Here is a 20,497-nt window from a genome sequence, read left to right as displayed (position 1 = left end):
CCTTCTCTGTACTCATTCCAGCAGTCTACATCCTTCCTAAAAAAGAGGCCTCCAGACCTGTATGCAGTACCCAAGATGTGGCCTGACCAGGGGCAGGCTGACCCAAGGGTGAAAGGGGATGCATTGTACCAGGGTGCCAATGTCCAAGGGTACCCAAAAACCTGAAACTTACATACACATATGAAGAAAATTTTAAAGGCGATGCCAAATTTCAGTTGGCACCTGGGAACCACATACCATAGGAATGCCCCTGCGCCTGACCACTCTTGTATACAATGGGATAATCATCATAACGATTTACTGATCCACTCTATTTTTCTGCAAAGTTGTTTGTTATATTCATGACAGTCATTTGCCTGTAACACACTGCTAACCTCACACTTGTTTTCTTTGTGTTTATGTCATGCCTAACTGACTCAACATTGCACTAGCCACCCATGTTGACTGGATGGATGCATTTCAAGATTTTTTAAGTGCTTTTTAACTAAGAGTATAATTCCTCTTCCCCTCCTGTCCTTTGTGCCCATTCTGTAAGCATCAGATGCCATGTCTCTGATATAATAATACTGATTCCATGTCTCTGATATTCCTATGACGTCAATATTTGATACTTAACAACACCTCAAATTAATTAAAGTAATTCACTAAGATCCCAGAATTGGTGTACAAGCAAGTATGCATGCAACTTTTTACTCATACAGAGTAAACTGCTTTTAGATATCTTCATTCAGGGTCAATTCATTGTCAATGTAATGTTCATGTCACAATGCAACACCATGATGGTATCTGAAACTATAAAAGTCCCACATAAGGTTGAGAGGACCTCCAAGGATCCAATTGACACCTGTAGGTCCATCATGAAAACTCAAATCATTAGTAGATGACAAAACTAGGAATTGTAGTCACAGTGAAGAAGGCAATTTTGTCCCAACAGTATAGCAGTTAACACTAAAGAATAATACCTTAATACCTGCTGCTGTAGTGTTATTGTTGCCCCTGAACAACAATAACACTACAGCAGCACAAGTCATCCATCAAGGAACTTGCTGGTAATTGGAATGCTGGTGATGGGAGTAATGTGTTGCAACACACAGTACATCGAACCCTGCTGAAAATGGGGCTGCATAGCCACAGGCTGCTCTGAGTGTCCATGCTAACCACGGTTCACCGAAAACAGCGGCTAAAATGGACATGTGAGCATCTAAACTGGACCTTGAGTGATTGGAAGAAGGTCGTCTGGTCCGATGAATCATGCTTCTTGTTGCACCATGTGGATGGCCAAGGACGTGTGCGTCGTTTACCCGGGGAAGTGATGGCACCTGGATGCACCGTGGGGTGAAGACAAGCCAGTGGCGGTGGTGTCATGCTTTGGGCGATGTTCTGCTGGGATACCCTGGGTTCAGTCATCCATGTGTTGGGCACTCTGATGTCAGGGTCTACCACCTACCTAAACATCATTGCTGACCAGGTACACCCTTTCATGGCAACAGTCTTCCCCTCTGGTGGTGCCATATTTCAGCAGGATAATGTGCCATGCCACGCCATCCAGATTGTTGGAGACTGGTTCGCAGAACATGAGGAAGGCTTCCAGGTATTGCCCTGGCCTCCAAATTCTGCAGACATCAATCCCATCAAGCATCTGTGGTTTGTGTTGGAACAGCAACTCCGATCTGTGGTGTCTCAACCACGGACCTTACAGAAGTTAAAGGATCTGCTGGTTACATGTGGGTACAAGATACCACAACACACATTTAGAAATCTTGTAGCGTCCATGCCTCACTGGGTACGAGCTGTTTTGGCTGCACATGGAGGACCAACATTATATTAGGTAGGTGGTCATAATGTTTTGGCTCATCGGTGTATAATGGTAATGCATGGTAATGCATTTACATAATGTATAATGGTCATTGTACAAAATCACAAAACCAGTAACCTTGGAACTTGATGGATACTAATTTTTTGATTTTTTAGACAATAATGATATAGTCTAATCAAGCATGAATTATTAAATAAAATTCATATAACTTGAAATAAAACCCATACACACATAAAAAAATATGATAGCCAGATTATAAAAACATATAACAATCTAGTTTTATTTACTCATGAAAAAAATGATTTTCTTCTTACAATACTTCTTTATAAGCCATGCTCTTTCTTACATGTTCTTACATGTTCTTTATAAGCCAAGTATGTAGAAAATATCATAGATGGCAAAATGCATCATCACTGTAGATGAAATATAATTTATATACAAATACAATCTTATATTTCATTTATTGTTCTCATCAATAATCTATGTTTTATAAATGGAAACTCCCCAACTAATTATTATTATTAGCAGTAGTGGTATATAGATATGATGCTAGGAAAGAAGCTTATACTGCATCAGCCAACATAACAAAAAAAAAAAAAAAAAACACTACCCACTTAATCATCTGCCCATTTCTTCTAATAATAAGACATTAATATTGTCTAATTCTTCTTTAAATTATTTATTCAAATTACCCACTTCCACAATACCAGATGGTAGTTTGTTGCAATAATCAATTATTCTCTGGTTTAAAGCAAATTGCACACATCTATCCCGAAGCTATCCTTCTTTAATTTAAATTTAATTTCCCTTGTATGTGTGTGTGTTAGCATGTTGTCCAAGAAAAAGTAAGAATATCATCATTATTAATGTAAGACTGCTAACTGCTACAGTCAGTGATTGTATAGTAGTCGAGAGGCAGAGTTTAATTTATTCATCATTTCATCAGCAGCAGTTATAATACTATAGTTACAATAGTGGAAAGGATCCGCAGCAAAAAGGGAGACAAAGAAAAACAAAAGCTAAAACCAAGTAAAAAGCTACTGTAAAAGGCAAAAACTTGTGATAAAGTTCTAATTGCACAAGAAGAATTAAGGAAAATGAAGAAAGGGAAGGAAATTAAAGAAAATTAAAATTACAGAAAATTAAAATTAAAGAAAATTAAAATTACAGAAAATTAAAATTAAAGAAAATTAAAATTACAGAAAATTAAAATTAAAGAAAATTAAAATTAAAGAAAATAATAAAAGAAAATTAAAATTAAAGAAAATAATAAAAGAAAATTAAAATTAAAGAAAATAATAAAGGAAAATTAAAATTAAAGAAAATAAAGAAAATAATTAAAGAAAATTAAAGAAAATAAAGAAATTAAAGAAAATAAAGAAATAAAGAAAATAAAAAAGATCAAGATGACAGGAAAGAAGCAAAACACTACATAAGGAAACATTAGAACTAACAAAGCACATCAGACTTATTTCAGAACAGATAATGCCTCAAAAGGAAGAGAATCATGATCATAAAGATAGCAATCATTTAAATGAGGTAGCAGATTGGGATAAAATCAAAAGATGGTGGAAACAGAACTGTGGTTTCAAATGGGTAAACAGCCTAAAAACTGAGGGAAGAAAACAGAATCCAGCAAATGAATTTAGATGTAGGCTTAATTGATGAGTATGTGGAGAGAGAAGAGATCTATTACAAATTATGTATGTATGTATTATATGTATATGTATAGAGAATGCTAAGATGCTGGGATAAAGGTATATGCATAAGCATACTGAATGCTTATGCATTCAGTATGTGTATATGCATAAGCATACTAGATTAGTAGAGGTTAAGAAAATTAGAAGTGAGTCAAAAGTTTATATTTTACATAAAAGGGAATGTAAGTATGTACACAGAAGATAATGTGTTGCATTAGTAATAATGACATTTAAAAAATATATATATAAAAAAAAAAAATATATATATATATATATATATATATACATTTTTTTTTAAAGAGGGTGGTAAGAATTGGAAGACAAAGTCTTACAAACATATTTCTATGGTTGTAGGGCACTTAAGGAATATGCAAACAATGGTATGGTCAGGTATGGAAGGAGGTTAAAATTAAAAGCTTCGGTACAATAGTTTAATCCCTATATTACACCACTATTTGAAGACGTGATATTTAGTGCATTTTGGGGAAGGGTGTCAGTATGTAGCAGTTCAAAGTATGGTCAGCAGGTGATCGAGATGTAAGAGATGAAAGAGTTCCAATGTGTGTGAAAAACAGAATGTGAGTTACTGATGTATGAGAAGAGTGAGTTTAAAGATTAACACTGATTGGGTCAGGTTTAAATTAGACAGGTGGAGATAAGTAAATGAGGGAAAAATAAATAAAGTTTTTGCGTAAAAAGGGCAGTTGTTGCTGTTCACAGTGGTTGCTGAAGAGTTCTGTCATGCACCGCAGAGGCTGTTTTAGTAGTGTGTGGGGGGAGTGAGAAGTCTCAGTGTTAGGAGATTAAGTATCAAAAAGAGTAAAGCAAAATGATACCTGTCTTGTCCAGTTCTCCTTAAGTAGTAACATTATCAGAGAAAGTGTTGCTTATCTGTCATCAGGCATTCTCCTGTGCTAGAAGTTGATCCAAAAACTGAGTAACAGACCAGTCAGATAGTGCATTGGTTGAAGTTGTAAAGAGAATTGATATTGTTAAGTTAAGAGAGAGATATATAGAATTGTTAGTACTGTATTAAGTTAGCATATGGATTGCTGTTGTGAAGAGAATTGATATTACTGATTAAGAGAAATATAAGAAAGTGATTTTGTTATTTTTTTTTTGGCAGTGACGGGCTCGAACCCCGGTCTAATCAAGAAGCGTGTGCTATGCACTGCTGCTCCTTCCCACCTGGCTATGGAGGCGCCCATCAAGAGAAAGTGATGAAGATTGTAGCTGTAGAGAGAGAGAGTTGATATTGTTAATTGAGAGAAATTTTAAGGAAATGATAGCATATATTATGTATTAACAGATTAAATGAGAAAAATGAATACCAGTTATGTATATACTTGTAAGTAGTTTTGTATAATAAATGACTTTATTTTATAATTTTTATGTCATTGCTCATGAGAAACTGTCAGCTTATATACATATGGGAAAATCCCTCAGCTCCTGGAAATTCTGATATTTTAATGCAGTCAAGGTAGCTTGTGGATCTTAGTGCCTGAGAGGAGCAGTTATGCTAAAATAATAACAATTGCCACTGGTGGCAATACTAAGGTACAGGGGAAATAAATATAAAAATTAAAAAGTAAAATAAAAAATCCCCCCACAAGAGTAATGAAGAAAAGTTAATTATTAGCCTTTCAATTAACAGAGATATGATAATATCAATGAACTTGTATCTCAATTAATTTAATAAATTAATAATTAAATTTATAACAAGATTCCAATGATTAGTACAAGTTCTACTAAAGTAATTCACATGGCTTATTAGTGTTTCTTCTTTTACAAGTGTACAGTTTAATTATGTAAAGCATTTTTATACACATTTCACAATAAAACTTACCATACACATACAACTTTGACATTTGTCACCAGATGGGATAAAACTTTCACCATCATAATAATACTGATCATTATAGATACAGGGTCCCACACACACAGGGCAACATTCATTCTCTGGTATTTCATAGACAGGACAACTAAGATGAGAACATTCTGGTAATCTGCATGTAACAGTGCCATCCTATGTCAAATAAAAAATAAGCCTTTTAATATACATATATAACAATACACAGTGGGCAAAAAATTCAGGAGTTAAAGATAAGCTAGAAAGACTTCTTATTTTTATAGATATAGAATTCACATTACTACTGAATCTGAAAGTGTCTGGAATGCCAGGAACAACAATTTAAATGGCTTTCATAAACACTGACGTTAGTTAGTGAATTTGCATTATTACTACATGGGTGAATTTTTTAGACAAACCAAAGTTTGTGCATTGGCATCATTATTGCAATATTTCATATTATGAAATCCTTCACAATTAGCTACCCTCCTTATACTTCAAATAAGTCATGCTTCCCGATTAGAGAAAATCACTGTTACTTATTTTCAATTGAGTACCACTACTCAGACAGCACTGTTTCGAAGCAATTTGGCTTCTCATTAGTGAGAGGTTTTTTTTTTTTTTTTTTTTTGGTAGTTGTTGGCTCATCTGCTTCTGTAGCCATAATGCACCTCTGCACCTCCCAAGGTTTTTGCGGTACTTTGATCCAAGCCTGAGGCGGGATTCGAACCCATGACCTTTGGGTTGCCAGGCAGGCATTTTACCTACCCGGCTAGCCCGGTGGCTAGTGAGTGGTAGGTACCCAGATGTTTAGTAGTAGTAGTAGTAGTAGTAGTAATAATGGCATGTGATGCAAGAAAGCAAGTGTATGAGCTTATGCAGCATCAGCCAAAAAAAAAAAAAATCACACCATTCCCTCCAAATGCCTGTCCAGTTCCTCCTTAAATTTATTCAACCTATCAACTTCCACAACGACAGATGGAAGTTTGTTCCAGCAATTAACCACCTGCTGGCTAAAGGCAAATTTCTGCCCATCTATTCTATATCTGTCCTTTCTTAATTTGAATTTATGCCCCCTTAGGTTCGTAATCTGAACAAGTGGAAGGATCCCATCAGAATTCAGCGTGCTGAACCCATTCAAGGCCTTATACACCTCGATCAGATCACCGCGCAGGTGCCTAGTCTCCAGCCACTGCAATTTGCAGAACTTAAGCCTCTCTTGATAAGAGGATCCCTTCATTCCCCTCACCAATCTTGTTGCCCTTCTCTGTACATGCTCAAGTAAATCTACATCCTTCCTAAAATGAGGCCTCCAGACCTGTACGCAGTACTCAAGGCGTGGCCTGACCATTGCCTTATACAGAGGGATAATCACCTCCTTTTCCCTGCTAGCAAAATTCCTATATATCATTGACAAAACCCCATGACCTGCCCTGGCAGCCTGTCTGCATTGCTCAGAAAACTTTATATCTGACTGCAAAATTACTAGCAGGTCTTTTTCATTTTCTACCACCTTAAGTGTAGTACCACACAGTTGGTACGTTTCTCTGGGGTTACTTCTACCCATATGCAGTACTTTGCATTTGTCAAGGTTAAACTTCAGTTGCCACTTCTTAGCCCAATCTGCCTAAATTATCTAGATCCTGTTGCAGTAGCACACTGCCATTCCTGTCATTAACAACCCTGCCAACCTTTGTATCATCTGCAAACTTCGACATTAAGTCTGATATACCTTCATCAATATCATTGATAAATATACAAAACAACAGTGGACCTAACACCGAACCCTGTGGGACCCCACTAATAACATTAGTCCAAGAAGAGCAGCACCCATTGATTACCACCCTCTGTCTTCTCCCACTTAACCATCCTTTTATCCATTGTAGCAACTTACCCTTAATACCATTTTGCTCCAATTTGTACAATAGTCTTCCATGCGTAACAGTGTCAAAAGCTTTCCTGAAATCCAAATATATGATATCAAAATTATTTTTTGCATCCAGTTCCACATCTCCAGTCCGTGGGAACCTCCCCTGAGTCCAAGGACGCTCTCATAATTATGGCTAAGGGTTTGCTTAGTTGCTTTGCCGCCTCCTTTAATATAACTGGATAGATCCCATCCACCCCAGGTGCTTTTCTTATGTTTAACTTCAACAATTTCTCCTCCACTTTGCTTTCAGCTATTACAAAATCATTAAGTATCCTGCTACAATTTGATAACCTTCTGTCATTTTCAAACCTTAATAATTCCTCACGTGTTTAAGTGGTGACAACCAAGTTGTGACTTATTTACACAATATGAGAGATGCCAAATGGTATGCTTCTTAGACTAATAATATTTTAGGGCAGAAAGTCTCCAACTATGAATTAATTAGTGCATTTGCATCATTACTACATAGTTGAATTTTTTCAGACAGACTGAAGTCTGTACATTGGCATCATTATCATAGCATCACATATTGTGAAGTCTTTCATGAGCTGCCCTCCTTATACTTCAAATAAGTAACATTCCTCATTACAGAGGGCTACTGTTACATCTTCTCTAATGGAGAGTAGTCTTCTCTAATGAGTGGTGGTACTCAAGTGAAAATAAGTAAGAGTAATCTTTTCTAATGTGGAAGCATTACTTATTATGCAGCATCAGCCAAAAAAAAAAAAAAAAAAAAAAAAATCACGCCATTCCCTCCAAATGCCTGTCCAGTTCCTCCTTAAATTTATTCAACCTATTAACTTCCACAACGACAGATGGAAGTTTGTTCCAGCAATTAACCACCCGCTGGCAACTCGTGAAGGACTTCATAATATAAGATGTTAAAATAATGATGCCAATGTACAAACTTCAGTTTGTCTAAAAAATTCAACTATGTAGTAATGATGCAAATGCACTAACTAATGTACTAGTTTGTAATTGTCTGACTAGGGTGACCATACCTGAAGCTTAAGCTCCTGCTAGCATTGAGGTACCTAAATCTCCTCACCACAATAAGGCGGTTGTCCATGGGAAGGACTACATATACTAATATACTAATTCATGGAGAAGTAGAAGAACAAGCATTGAAAGAAGTGAGTAGAATATTAGGGGAGTCAAATAATTTAATAATTTGGAACAATTAAAATATCAATAAATATGATAAAGTTTAAATATATAAATCTACAGTAAGACCTATAATAACTAAAAAGGCTTTAGGGCTGAAAGCTTCAGACTATGGAAAATTCACTAAACGAACAAGTTAGTGCATAGCATTATTTTAGTTTGCAGTAAATCACCAAAGTTGGCAAAATGGCATCATTTTTGTTATATCTCATATTGTGAATGCCTTCACAACAGATTGCCCTGACATTGCACTACCTCAAGTAAGCAATGCTTCGCTAGTGGAGAAGACTAATGTTACTTATTCTCGGTGGATACCAAAACGCAGACAGCACCATTTCAAGGCTTGTTGGCCTTTCATTGGTGGGCAGGTAGGTAGCCTGGCGATACAATAAGTCAGTGTTCTGCAACCTTTTTCTTTTCACGGCACACCTTAAGTTATCCATGACACAACACAGCACATCAAAATGTTAATTCCCCAAAAAGCATAGTTTGTGGCAATATTAATATAAATATGCTATAAGTCACAATGTTCTAAATTTTCTTTAATGAAGTCCATCAACACTTTATTACCAGCAGCAAGTGGCCATGCAGTTGAAAACATCTCAAATAACCCATTTGCAATGCATTATATCCACAAATCCAGCTTATTCCGAAAGCCTTGAATCTTATCCATATTCGTAAAGAGATTTTTGTTCTTGCCTTGCATTTTTCAGCTCAGCTCATTCAAGTAAACGAAAATATTGGAAAGATATGCCAAATTAGCCACCTGCACCCCTTAACTGTTAAAAATGTCTGTACCTCCTCCTTAAGTTCAAGAAGGCATGTTAACACTTTACCACGTGACAACCACCATACTTCTGTATGTAGCAGGAGTGTGGTGTGTTCAGATCCCAATTCCTGACACAAATCAGAAAAAAGACACAATTGATGGACCATGATTTGATGAAGTTAATGACTTTTACTATTTTGTTTTAGAGTGGAAGCAGAGGGTGCAAAGAATCTCTGGGTACAACCAGGCTGCCATGCACGGAAACTGAACTTGGCCTGTTATAACATAAGATCACTCATCGGTGAAGACAGGATATTAGAGCTGGAAGAGGAATTAGAAAATGTGAATTGGAATATCACTGGTTTGGCTGAAACAAGAAGAAGAAATGAATCACTTATAATTTTATCAAGTGGAAATCTGCTGTACACCAATGGAAAAAGTGAAAGGAGTGAAGGTGGAGTTGGGTTTCTGGTCCATAAATATTTAAAAAACAACATTTTGGAATTCAAAAGTACATCACCAAGGTTGTAAAGACTAATAATCAAGATTTCTAAGAGGTACAAGCTAAAGGTTATAATGATTTATGCACCAACATCGAACCATGATGATGAAGAGGTTGAAGAAATGTACACCGAAATTGAAAGTCTTCTAGATGAGCAGAAAACCCACTACACTATTATTATGGGAGACTTCAATGCTAAGGTTGGAAAAAGACAAAACAGCGCAGAAAGGGGAACTATAGGAAATTTTGGAATTGGTGAAAGAAATGAAAGAGGTGAAAGACTTGTGGAATTTGCAGAATCTCAAGGACTGTCAGTAATGAACACTTTTTTCAAGAAAAAGGTGAACAGAAAGTGGACATGGAAGAGTCCAAATGGATTAAGTACTAATGAAATCGACTTCATCCTCACTAACAGAAGATATATTGTGAATGATGTTACCATCCTGAATAAGGTAAATGTTGGAAGTGATCACAGAATGGTAAGATGTACACTTGATATAGATGTAGGAAAGGAAAGGAAAGGAAAAAACTGACTCGAGTAAATAATACAAAGGTCTTTGAGATAACAGAAGAGGAGAAAAAGCAGTATGTACTGGAACTTAAGAACAAGTTTGAACTTCTGCAGACTGCTGAGGACCAAGATATCAACGAGGAATATTACAACTTTTTGAAAGTGATAAAGCCCAAGAAACCTATAGGGAAAAAGAAATCCAAAGAAAAAAAAAATTAGTCAAGAAACACTTGTCATGATGAACCGAAGACGACAAATGAAAAGCAAGAAAAACACTGACAGGGAGAAAATTGAGTATACTGAGTTATGCAAAGCCATCAGAAAGAGACTCAGAGAGGACATAAGAAGATTTAACACAAGAAAAGTAGAACAAGCATTAAGGGAAAACAAAGGATTTAAATCAGCAGCCATGAGCAGTAATACAGAAAGACAAATGATACTGAAACTGAAGAATAGCGATGGTGTACTTATAAACAGCAGAGAAGGCATAATTCAAATAGCAGAAGACTACTATAGAGAATTATACAAGGAGCAGGGGAATGATGCCAGCAGTGGGGAAGATGGATTGCAAAGTAGCAACACATACAACATACCCGTTTGGCGCCTCCGTAGCCAGGTGGGAAGGAGCAGCAGTGCTTCGCACACGCTTCTTGATTAGACCGGGGTTCGAGCCCCTCACCACCAAATATGGAGGATGCGGAAAGGTCAGGGAATGACCACCGCATATTCCCGGAGCAATATGGCCTTAGTTGCCAATGCTCCTAAAAAAAAAAAAAACAAACAAACAACAAACAAACAACATACCCGATATTCTTCCTGATGAGGTAGAACATGCATTGAAAAAAATGAAGAATCAGAAAGCCCCGGGGGGAAGATGAAGTTACTGTAGAGTTGTTAAAATTGGGAGGAAGAGACATAACACAAAAACTGGCAAGGCTCTTCACAAAGTGTATTAGAAAAGGTGTGATGCCTAAGCAGTGGAATAATGCAATCATAGTTTTGCTGCATAAGAAAGGAGATAAATCAGAAATTGGAAATTATAGACCAATTAGCTTGTTATCCCACATCTACAAGTTGTTCACAAGGGTCATTACTAACAGATTAGAAAGAATACTTGATGACAATCAACCGAAAGAGCAAGTTGGCTTTAGGACAGGATTCTCAACTATGGATCACCTTCACGTAATATCACAGCTAATGGAGAAAGCAAATGAACATAAAACATCATTATGCTTGGCATTTGTGGATTATGAAAAGGCATTTGACTCCATACAGCATTTTGAAGAAAATATATGAGAGTGCTACTTCCTTTATTAGACTAGACAAAGACAGTAGGAAATTTAAAATTGAGAAAGGAGTTCGACAAGGAGACACAATATCTCCGAAGCTGTTTACTGCTGCCCTTGAGGAAGCTTTCAGAAGATTAGACTGGTCACAGAAAGGAGAGTACCTAAACCATTTACGATTTGCAGATGACATTGTGGTCATAAGCAACGATCCCAAAGAATTGGAGGAAAATCTTAATCAGTTATGCAGAGCTAGTAAGGATTTTGGACTAAAGATGAATATGGCTAAAACAAAAGTAATGATGAACAAGTATGCCACAGAAAGGAAAATAATGATTGAAGGAGAAGTAATTGAAAAGGTGGAGTCATATACTTATCTGGGACAGGTTATTAGCTGTAATAATGATAAATGGCTGGAAGTCAAGAGAAGAATAACTTTTGGATGGATAGCATTCAAGAAATATAGTCACATACTGAAGAGCAATATCCCAGTTTGTCTGAAACGTAAAATAATGAACCAATGTATACTCCCCACCATGACTTATGGAAGTGAAACTTGGGCACTCACCAAAAGAATGGAAGAGAAGCTGAGAACTACACAGCGAAGAATGGAACGAATCATATTGGGAATCAGACTGTTAGATAAGAAGAGAAACACATGGATTAGGCAGCAAACTCAAGTAAAGGACATTCTTATCAAAACTAAAGAACTAAAATGGTCTTGGGCAGGACACATAGCTTGAAGACATGATGACAGATGGAATAAGAAAATAACAGAATGGTATCCACGAGGAGCTAGAAGACAAAGGCGGAGATGGATAGATGAAATTCATGAGTTTGTGGGTAGTAAATGGATGGCCAGTGCTCAAAACAGAAGGAACTGGAAAGTTGCTGGAGAGGCCTTCATCCTGCAGTGGATTGAAAATGGCTGATGATGATGATGATGACTATTTTGTCCAGCACAACTTTCAGAGCAGATAGAAAAGACTTGGCAACAATCGCTTCATGGTGAATAAGACAATGGTCACATCGTATGTCATGATTCAGTTCATGCACTTAGCTACAAAGCCTTTACTCAACCTGTCATGGAAGCGGCTCCATCTGTGCAAACCTAACACAATCCTTCCAATTTAATTCATTTTGGAGCATATACTCATTAGTAACACGAAATATTTCTTCACTGGTGACTCGCTTGGGTAGTATTTAAAAAAAAAGAAATTTGTTGCAATTACATCTCCATTGATGAACCAAATTTTGGCAAGAAGTTGAGCACGACTGCTAACATCTGTGGATATGTCAATCTGAAGTGAGAACTTTTGACTGCTGTTGATTTTTTCCTTCATAATGTCTTCAATGTCACTGGACATTTCACTGACTTGGCAACTGACTGTGTCAGCTGAGAGTGGAGTTTTTGAAATTTTATTAGCAGCTTCTGGGCCCAGGACTATTTTCACCATCTCTTTACAAGCTGTCATTAACAAAGTCTCGGCTATTGTGTGTGTGGTTTTTTGGGCTTTACAATAAGTTCGGCTACTTAATAGCTAACTTCCTGTAGTTTTTCCAAAACATATACCGATGAAGTCATGCCCGTTGCCTTTTTTTTTTGTTTTGTTGCAACAACAATTGAAAATAATCGATATCTCTGAATGCCACATGCCAGAAAAGAATGTTTGGTTGAGAAATAATGTTTCAGTATACTGGGATCCATAGCAGCATTGCTGAGTTTTTCTCTGCACACGAGCCACTCAGGGAGTGGGCATGTTTTATCACAACCCCAGAAAAAACAAAAAGACAAATAATTATCATTATACTGCCTGCACACTAATTTTTGTTTCTTTTTTTTCGAGCTTGTCACTTTCAGTAGTTACACTTTGTGGATGGAATACTCCTTATGAGGAATTTGTCCATTGTTAAAAAAATAAAATAGTAATATCAACAATATTAGCATTAGCATTAGCATTAGTATAGGCATTTGATGCAAGAAAGCAAGCTTATGCAGCATCAGCCAAAAAAATTAAAGTAAAATAAATAAATAAAAAATAACCACTTCCACTTCACCCCTCTGTTCGTTCGAAATACCTGTCCAGCCGAGCCTTAAGCTTATTTAGGCTATCAACTTCCACGACAAGGGATGGAAGTCTGTTCCAACTACCAACCACCAGCTGGCTAAAGGCAAATTTCCACACATCTATCCTACATCTGTCTTTCCTCAATTTGAATTTATGCCCTCTCAGGTGATTATTCTGAGCAAGAGGAAAATCCCATCAGCATTGAGCATGCTCAAACGATTCAAGGCTTTGTACACCTCTATCAGATCACCTCGCTGGTGCCTAGTCTCCAGACACTGTAATTCACAAAACTTAAGCCTTTCTTCATAAGAGCACCACTTTGTTCCATTCACTAATCTTGTTGCCCTTCTCTGTACTCGTTCCAGCAGCTCTACATCCTTCTTGAAATGAGGTCTCCAGGCCTGTATACAGTACTCTAGGTGTGGCCTGACCATTGCCTTATACAAGGGAATAATCACCTCCTTATCCCTGCTAGAAAAATTCCTATATATCATTGACAATACACCATGAGCTACTCTTGCAGCCCATCTGCACTGCTCAGAGGACTTCATATCTGCCTGCAAAACCACCCCCAGGTTCCTTTCATTCTCTACCACTGTCAGTGTAGTACCACAGAGCTGATACGTTGCTCTGGGGTTGCTGTTTCCCATATGTAGTACTTTACATTTGTCAATGTTAAACTTCATTTGCCACCTCTCAGCCCATCTGCTCAACCTTTCCAGATCCTGTTGCAGCAGCATAGTGTCAGTAGTGTCCTTGACAACCCTGCCAACCTTCGTATCGTCTGCAAACTTGGACATTAAGCTTGATATACCATCATCGATATCATTTATAAATACAGAAAACAATAAAGGACCCAATACTGAACCCTGAGGGACTCCACTAATAACATTAGTCCACGATGAGCAGTGTCCATTGATTACCACTCTCTGTCTTCTCCCTCTCAACCGCCCCTTTATCCATAGCAGCAATTTGCCTTCAATGCCACACTGCTCCAATTTGTGTAGCAGTCTTCTATGTGCAACAGTATCAAAAGCCTTTCTAAGATCCAAGTATATAATATCAAAGTTATTCCCTGCATCCAGTTCTTTTGTGACTGCATCATAGTATCCAATCAAATTGGTCAGGCAAGACTTCCCCTTAACAAAACCATGCTGTGTCTGAGCTATAACTGAAGTTTTGTCTAGATGATCCTGCAGTGCTTCTTTAACCAGTGCTTCCATTAATGTTCCTGGAACAGAAGTTAAACTCACAGGTCTATAATTACTTGTGTCAGCCTTTGATCCTCCTTTGTGAATTGGGGGCACATTTGCACATCTCCAGTCCATGGGTACCTCCCCTGAGTCCAAGGAAGCTCTCATAATTATGGCTAAGGTTTGCTTACTTCCATTGCAGCCTCCTTTAATATAACTGTATAGATTCCATCCACCCCAGGTGCCTTTCTTGTGTTTATCTTCAACAATTTCTCCTCCACTTTACTCTCAGTTATTACAAGATTCTCTAGTTTACTGCCAGAGTTGAATACACCTCTGGCATTCCCCTCGCTGAATAACTCCTCATGTGTGAATGTCGATGCAAAATATTCATTTAGTTTGTTAGCTACCTGAGCAGGATCATCAACAGTTGACCCATCGATATCAAGTGGACCAATCTGATTCATCCCCTTCCTTCTAGAGTTTACATAAGTAAAGAACTCTTTGCTGTTTTTCTTCGCATCCATTGCCAAGGATTTCTCGTAATCTGCCTTCGCCTGCCTAACCTCCTTTGTAACATGGTTACAGATCAACTTGTATCTATCATAGGCTTCTGTGTCACGTGTTAATTTGTATGTATCCCATGCATTTTTCTTCTCTACCATATGCCTCATTAGTTCATCTGACATCCATTTAGGCCTAAACCTTGAACAATATTTCTTAGTTGGTATGTAAAGCCTAGTAGCTTCCAAGATAAGTTCTTTGAATGCTTCCCATTTTGAATTTGCTGTTGGCAATATCATCAGTTGATCCCACTGTATAGAATTTAAAAAATGTCTCAGTCCACCGTAGTCGCCTTTACGAAAGCAATACCCCTTCCCTTTACCCCTAATGGTAGTTACCTCTTTGAGTAAATCCCACTTCAGAACACTGTGATCACTGCCACCTAGTGGTTCATTTATCTGCAGATTCTTAATGCATGAAGAATCACTACTGATAATCAAATCAAGAGTATTACTCCCTCTAGTTGCCTCCCGAACATGCTGATGTAGAAAACAATCATCCAATAAATCCACAAAAGCCTTGCTAGTGTGTGAGTGACCAGCCCCCAAATTCCAGTCAATATCTGGGAAATTAAAATCCCCCATAATAAGACTCTCTGATTTACTGGTCCACTCTATTTCTCTGTACAGTTTCTTATTATACTCATCAGAGTCATTAGGCCTATAGCACACTCCTACTCTCAATTTTGATCTCCCAATGCTTATGTCACACCAAACTGACTCGACACTGCACTGTCCAGCGATGTCGACTGGCTTCACTTCCTTGGATTTTATGTGTTTCTTAACAAATAGCATAATCCTTCCTCCCTTCCTATCCTGTCTATCCTTTCTGTAGACATTGTACTCCCCAAATTCCAGTTCTGCATTCCTTATATCTGTGTGACACCACGTCTCTGAAATCCCAACAATATCTGCCTTTGATGTTTTGAGCAATACCTCAAATTCATCAAATTTATTTACTAGACTCCTAGCATTGGTGTACACGCAAGTATACATGCACCTGCTCTTCCTCTTAGCCACCCTAACACAACCCATGTGTTTACTTGTACCGCAATGGCTCCCAGCAGTCTCTGAAATATCATGCATCTTGTTTTTCAGGCTTCTGCTCATTCTAATAGAAGCAGTGCAAGAATCTCTTTCACCTCTGCCAGTGGCTACTGTCAATCTATTAGTCCTTGTATCCCTCCAATCTAGCAGTTTTCCGACCCTTCTAACACTGCCTCGATAGCATCAGCAAATATTCTTGCACCCTTTCTATTTAAGTGTATCCTATCTCTGTAGAAGCAGTCTCTCCTGTTAACAAGTAGAGAAGGCTGAAAAAAATTCTACCCCTTGAGCCCTGCACAATCTTTCCAGGGTTGAATTGATCATCAGGGCTCTCATCATATACTCCCTCCTATCGTGTCTGGGCAGAATTGCAGACACTTTGAAATTCAACCCTAATTCACGGCTTTTTTTCATCACCTGTACTTGTTAAGTAATTCCGCCGGTCTCCTACTCTTAATATCATTAGTGCCAATGTGTACAACTATATCACCTTTTGTGCCCTTAAAAGATGATATCCGCTCTACAACGTCATCAACCTTTGCCCCTGGCAGACATACCCTGGTCCTGTTCCACCTATCCTTTTTACAAAGCATGTTTCCCGTTTCCCTGACAATAGAGTCACCATCAACTACTAGTTCCTTTGGGACCAGCGCATTCTGCCTTGGGGGTTGCCGCTGTGTTGCGCGATGACCAAGTGCAAGCTCTGGCATTGGTGTGGGCAGCTGAGAGCTTGATGGGCCCCTCACTTGTAATCCTTTGAGGGCATCCATCCTGTCCTTCAAGCTCTCATATAGGCCCATAACAATGCTGAGTTGACGCCTGATTTCCTTACACTCCTTGCATCGCGCACATACAAAGACATCCCCCACGGCAGTATCATGTCCCATACCCGACTGCTCCGCAAACATCAAGCAAATAGTGCATCTTAAAAGGCTGTGATTCAGAGGGCAACTGCCCCCCTCAGTTCTCCTCTGAGCCACAGCATTCCCATTAGCTTGAGCCTTTTGCTTTGCTGCTCTGGTTTGAGTCATGATTTCGATTTACTTTGAATAAAAATTTCAATTTCAGTACAAAATTAAATCCTAAACTTGTATCCCAACACAGTTATAATGCTATATTTATGTTTCAGTAACGAGTGTTATCTACGAAATATTTGTTTCTGTAACGAGTGTTATCTACGAAATCCCTTTATATAACTTCCGTATCAAGTTATGTATTAATTATTTATTTTTACTAATTATTTATATTACATAACCTAAGTGGTTATATGTATAGTTAAAAGTACAATTTAATTGCCAATGAAGTTCGACAAGATTAATAGATTTTACTGATTAATTTTCGCGTAGCAATGCCGGCTATTTACAATCGGTAAACACGTGGATTTGATACCCTTTCTGATACTAAGTAATACCTACAAAATCTCTATTTAAGTTACTTTAAACTTAAGTACCGTAAATAGGAATATAAAGCTACTCTAGAAAATAAGTTAATATGTCAATTTAAACTAATAAAGCAGAAAATAAATCAGAAAAAATCTCTGTTCCAAGAGCGGCAGAAAGGCACGCCCGCACAGGCAACTCAAGGCTTTACATTACGGCTCGTGATCACAGTTTTCTGACTATTTCAGAGCACAGCAGTGAGGAAACTGAAAGTAATAGATGCGGGACCAATACTTTTCAAACAGGGGAAGGGGCATATCTATCACTTTAAAATATAGTCTCATAACAAAGGGTGGGTGCATTGGCACAGAAACAAAGTAATAAAGCTGAAGTAACATGGACAAACAGAGACAAATATCAAAAAAAGCCAATAAAATAATAAAAAACATGGGATGCTAATCCTTTCACTTTTAAGGAACAGCATGTATGTATCTAACTTTAATAAGCAGCATCTTATTTCAGTCAGCACAGCAAGAATTATTGGAAGGGCAAATGAACAAATAACTTTAGAAAGCAGTGTTGCATACTCATGCCAAAAATAATTTACCGTCTCACACATACAATATTGTGTTTTAATAAAAATGGCACATTATGAAATATAACAATGAGTAGCAGTACAAACATATATAAAAACTATAATGGGGAGTAAATAATGTACAGTTAATTTCTTACAATAGGTAAAAGTTCTCACTTGTCAATTTCTAATAATAATACGTATAGCATTATTTAGAGGTATACAGCTTCAGCAAAGTTCGTGGCACACCTGTCATCTTGTGGAAGCACAATGCAATAAGTAAAAACCCAGTTATGAACTATAACTCCACAATATGAGATATGCCAGATGGTGATCTTGACTGTTGCACACCATCTGGCATCTCTCATAGTGGAGTTATACTTCATAACTAGGTTATCACTTATTGTATCGCCAGGGTACCTACCTGATCACTGACAAGAGGCCAACAAGCTTGAAACAGTGCCATGAAGGATACCATACAACCTGATGGTATCCTTCCTACTGAGCATAGGTAACAACAGTCTTCCCTACTGGGGAAACATTGCTATTTGAGGGATTTATGAATGAACTACTTGACTAAGTGTGAGTTTTAGGAGTAACTACGCCTTTCCTTTTTTGGAGGCATTTCTTCTTTTTCCCCTTCTACTATCACTTTCCTCTACCTTTTTGCTATTCTGTGTATAATAGGGACAGAGATATGGATAAGAGTGTTTATCATTCTATACACATTTACATGGTGCAATCTGGGTAGTGATACCCATCGAGAATAATAACATTAGTTTTCTCCACTGGCAAAGCGTTCTTATTTAAGGTAGCATTAGTAGAGGCACATGATGCAAAAAAGCAAGCTTATGTAGCATCAGCCAAAAAAAAAAAAAAACCACTCCCATTTCACCCCTCCATTCGTTCGAAATATCTGTACAGCTGAGCCTTAAATTTATTTAGGCTATCAACTTCCACGACAAGGGATGGAAATCTGTTCCACCAACCAACTATCTGCTAGCTAAAGGCAAATTTCCGCACATCTATCCTACATCTGTTTTTCCTCAATTTCAATTTATGCCCTATTCTGAGCAAGAGGAAGAATCCCATCGGCATTGACCATACTCAAACCATTCAAGGCTTTATACATTTCTATCAGATCACCTCGCTGGTGCCTAGTCTCCAGACACTGTAATTTGTGAAACTTAAGCCTTTCTTCGTAAGAGTAACCCTTTGTTCCATTGACTAATCTTGCTGCCCTTCTCTGTACTCATTCCAGCAGCTCTACATCCTTCTTGAAATGAGGCCTCCAGACCTGTATACAGTACTCAAGGAGTGGCCTGACCATTGCCTTATACAAGGGAATAATCGCCTCCTTATCCCTGCTAGAAAAATTCCTGTATTTCATTGACAAGACACCATGAGCTACTCTTGCAGCCCATCTGCACTGCTCAGAAAACTTCATATCTGCCTGCACAATTACCCCCCAGGTCCCTTTCATTCTCTACCACTGTCAGTGTAGTACCACAGAGTTGATACATTGCTCTGGGGTTGCTGTTTCCCATATGTAGTACTTTACATTTGTCAATGTTGAAATTCATTTGCCACCTCACAGCCCATCTGCTCAACCTTTCCAGATCATGTTGCAGTAGCATAGCATCAGTAGCGTCCTTAACAACCCTGCCAACCTTTCTATCATGTGCAAACTTGGACATTAAGCTTGATATACCATCATCAATATCATTTATAAATACAGAAAACAATAATGGACCCAACACTGAACCCTGAGGGACTCCATTAATAACATTAGTCCACGATGAGCAGTGTCCATTAATTACCACTCTCTGTCTTCTCCCCCTCAACCATCCCTTTATCCATAGCAGTAATTTGCCTCCAATGCCACATTGCTCCAATTTGTGCAGCAGACTTCCATGTGCAACAGTATCAAAAGCCTTTCTAAGATCCAAATATAAATATCAAAGTTATACCCTGAATCCAGTTCTTTTGTGACTGCATCATAGTATCCAATCAAACTGGTCAGACAAGACTTCCCTTAACAAAACCATGCTGTGTCCGAGATATAACTGAAGTCTTGTCTAGATGATCCTGCAGTGCTTCTTTAACCAGTGCCTCCATTAATTTTCCTGGAACAGAAGTTAAACT

At 37.9% G+C, this 20,497-nt stretch overlaps 1 protein-coding gene across 4 annotated transcripts in view; it reads right to left on the bottom strand.

The window, feature by feature from the left end:
• The window catches only part of LOC150080448 (kielin/chordin-like protein), a 1,054,752-nt gene that overhangs the window by 211,878 nt on the left and 822,377 nt on the right, over nucleotides 1–20,497 (bottom strand). For all 4 annotated transcript variants that reach the window (XR_016547392.1, XM_090381408.1, XM_090381409.1 and 1 more), the window contains one exon: nucleotides 5,363–5,542. Coding sequence is in view for 3 of the 4 variants with exons in the window: in XM_090381408.1 (XP_090237534.1) it covers nucleotides 5,363–5,542 (180 nt within the window). In the remaining variant the exon portion in view is untranslated. The remainder of the gene's footprint in view (nucleotides 1–5,362; nucleotides 5,543–20,497) is intronic.

Source organism: Mastigoproctus giganteus, chromosome 9 (genome assembly GCF_048544385.1).
Source record: "Mastigoproctus giganteus isolate SK-2022 chromosome 9, ASM4854438v1, whole genome shotgun sequence".
Lineage (NCBI taxonomy): Eukaryota > Metazoa > Arthropoda > Arachnida > Uropygi > Thelyphonidae > Mastigoproctus > Mastigoproctus giganteus.
This window is presented reverse-complemented; position numbering and strand designations above follow the sequence as displayed.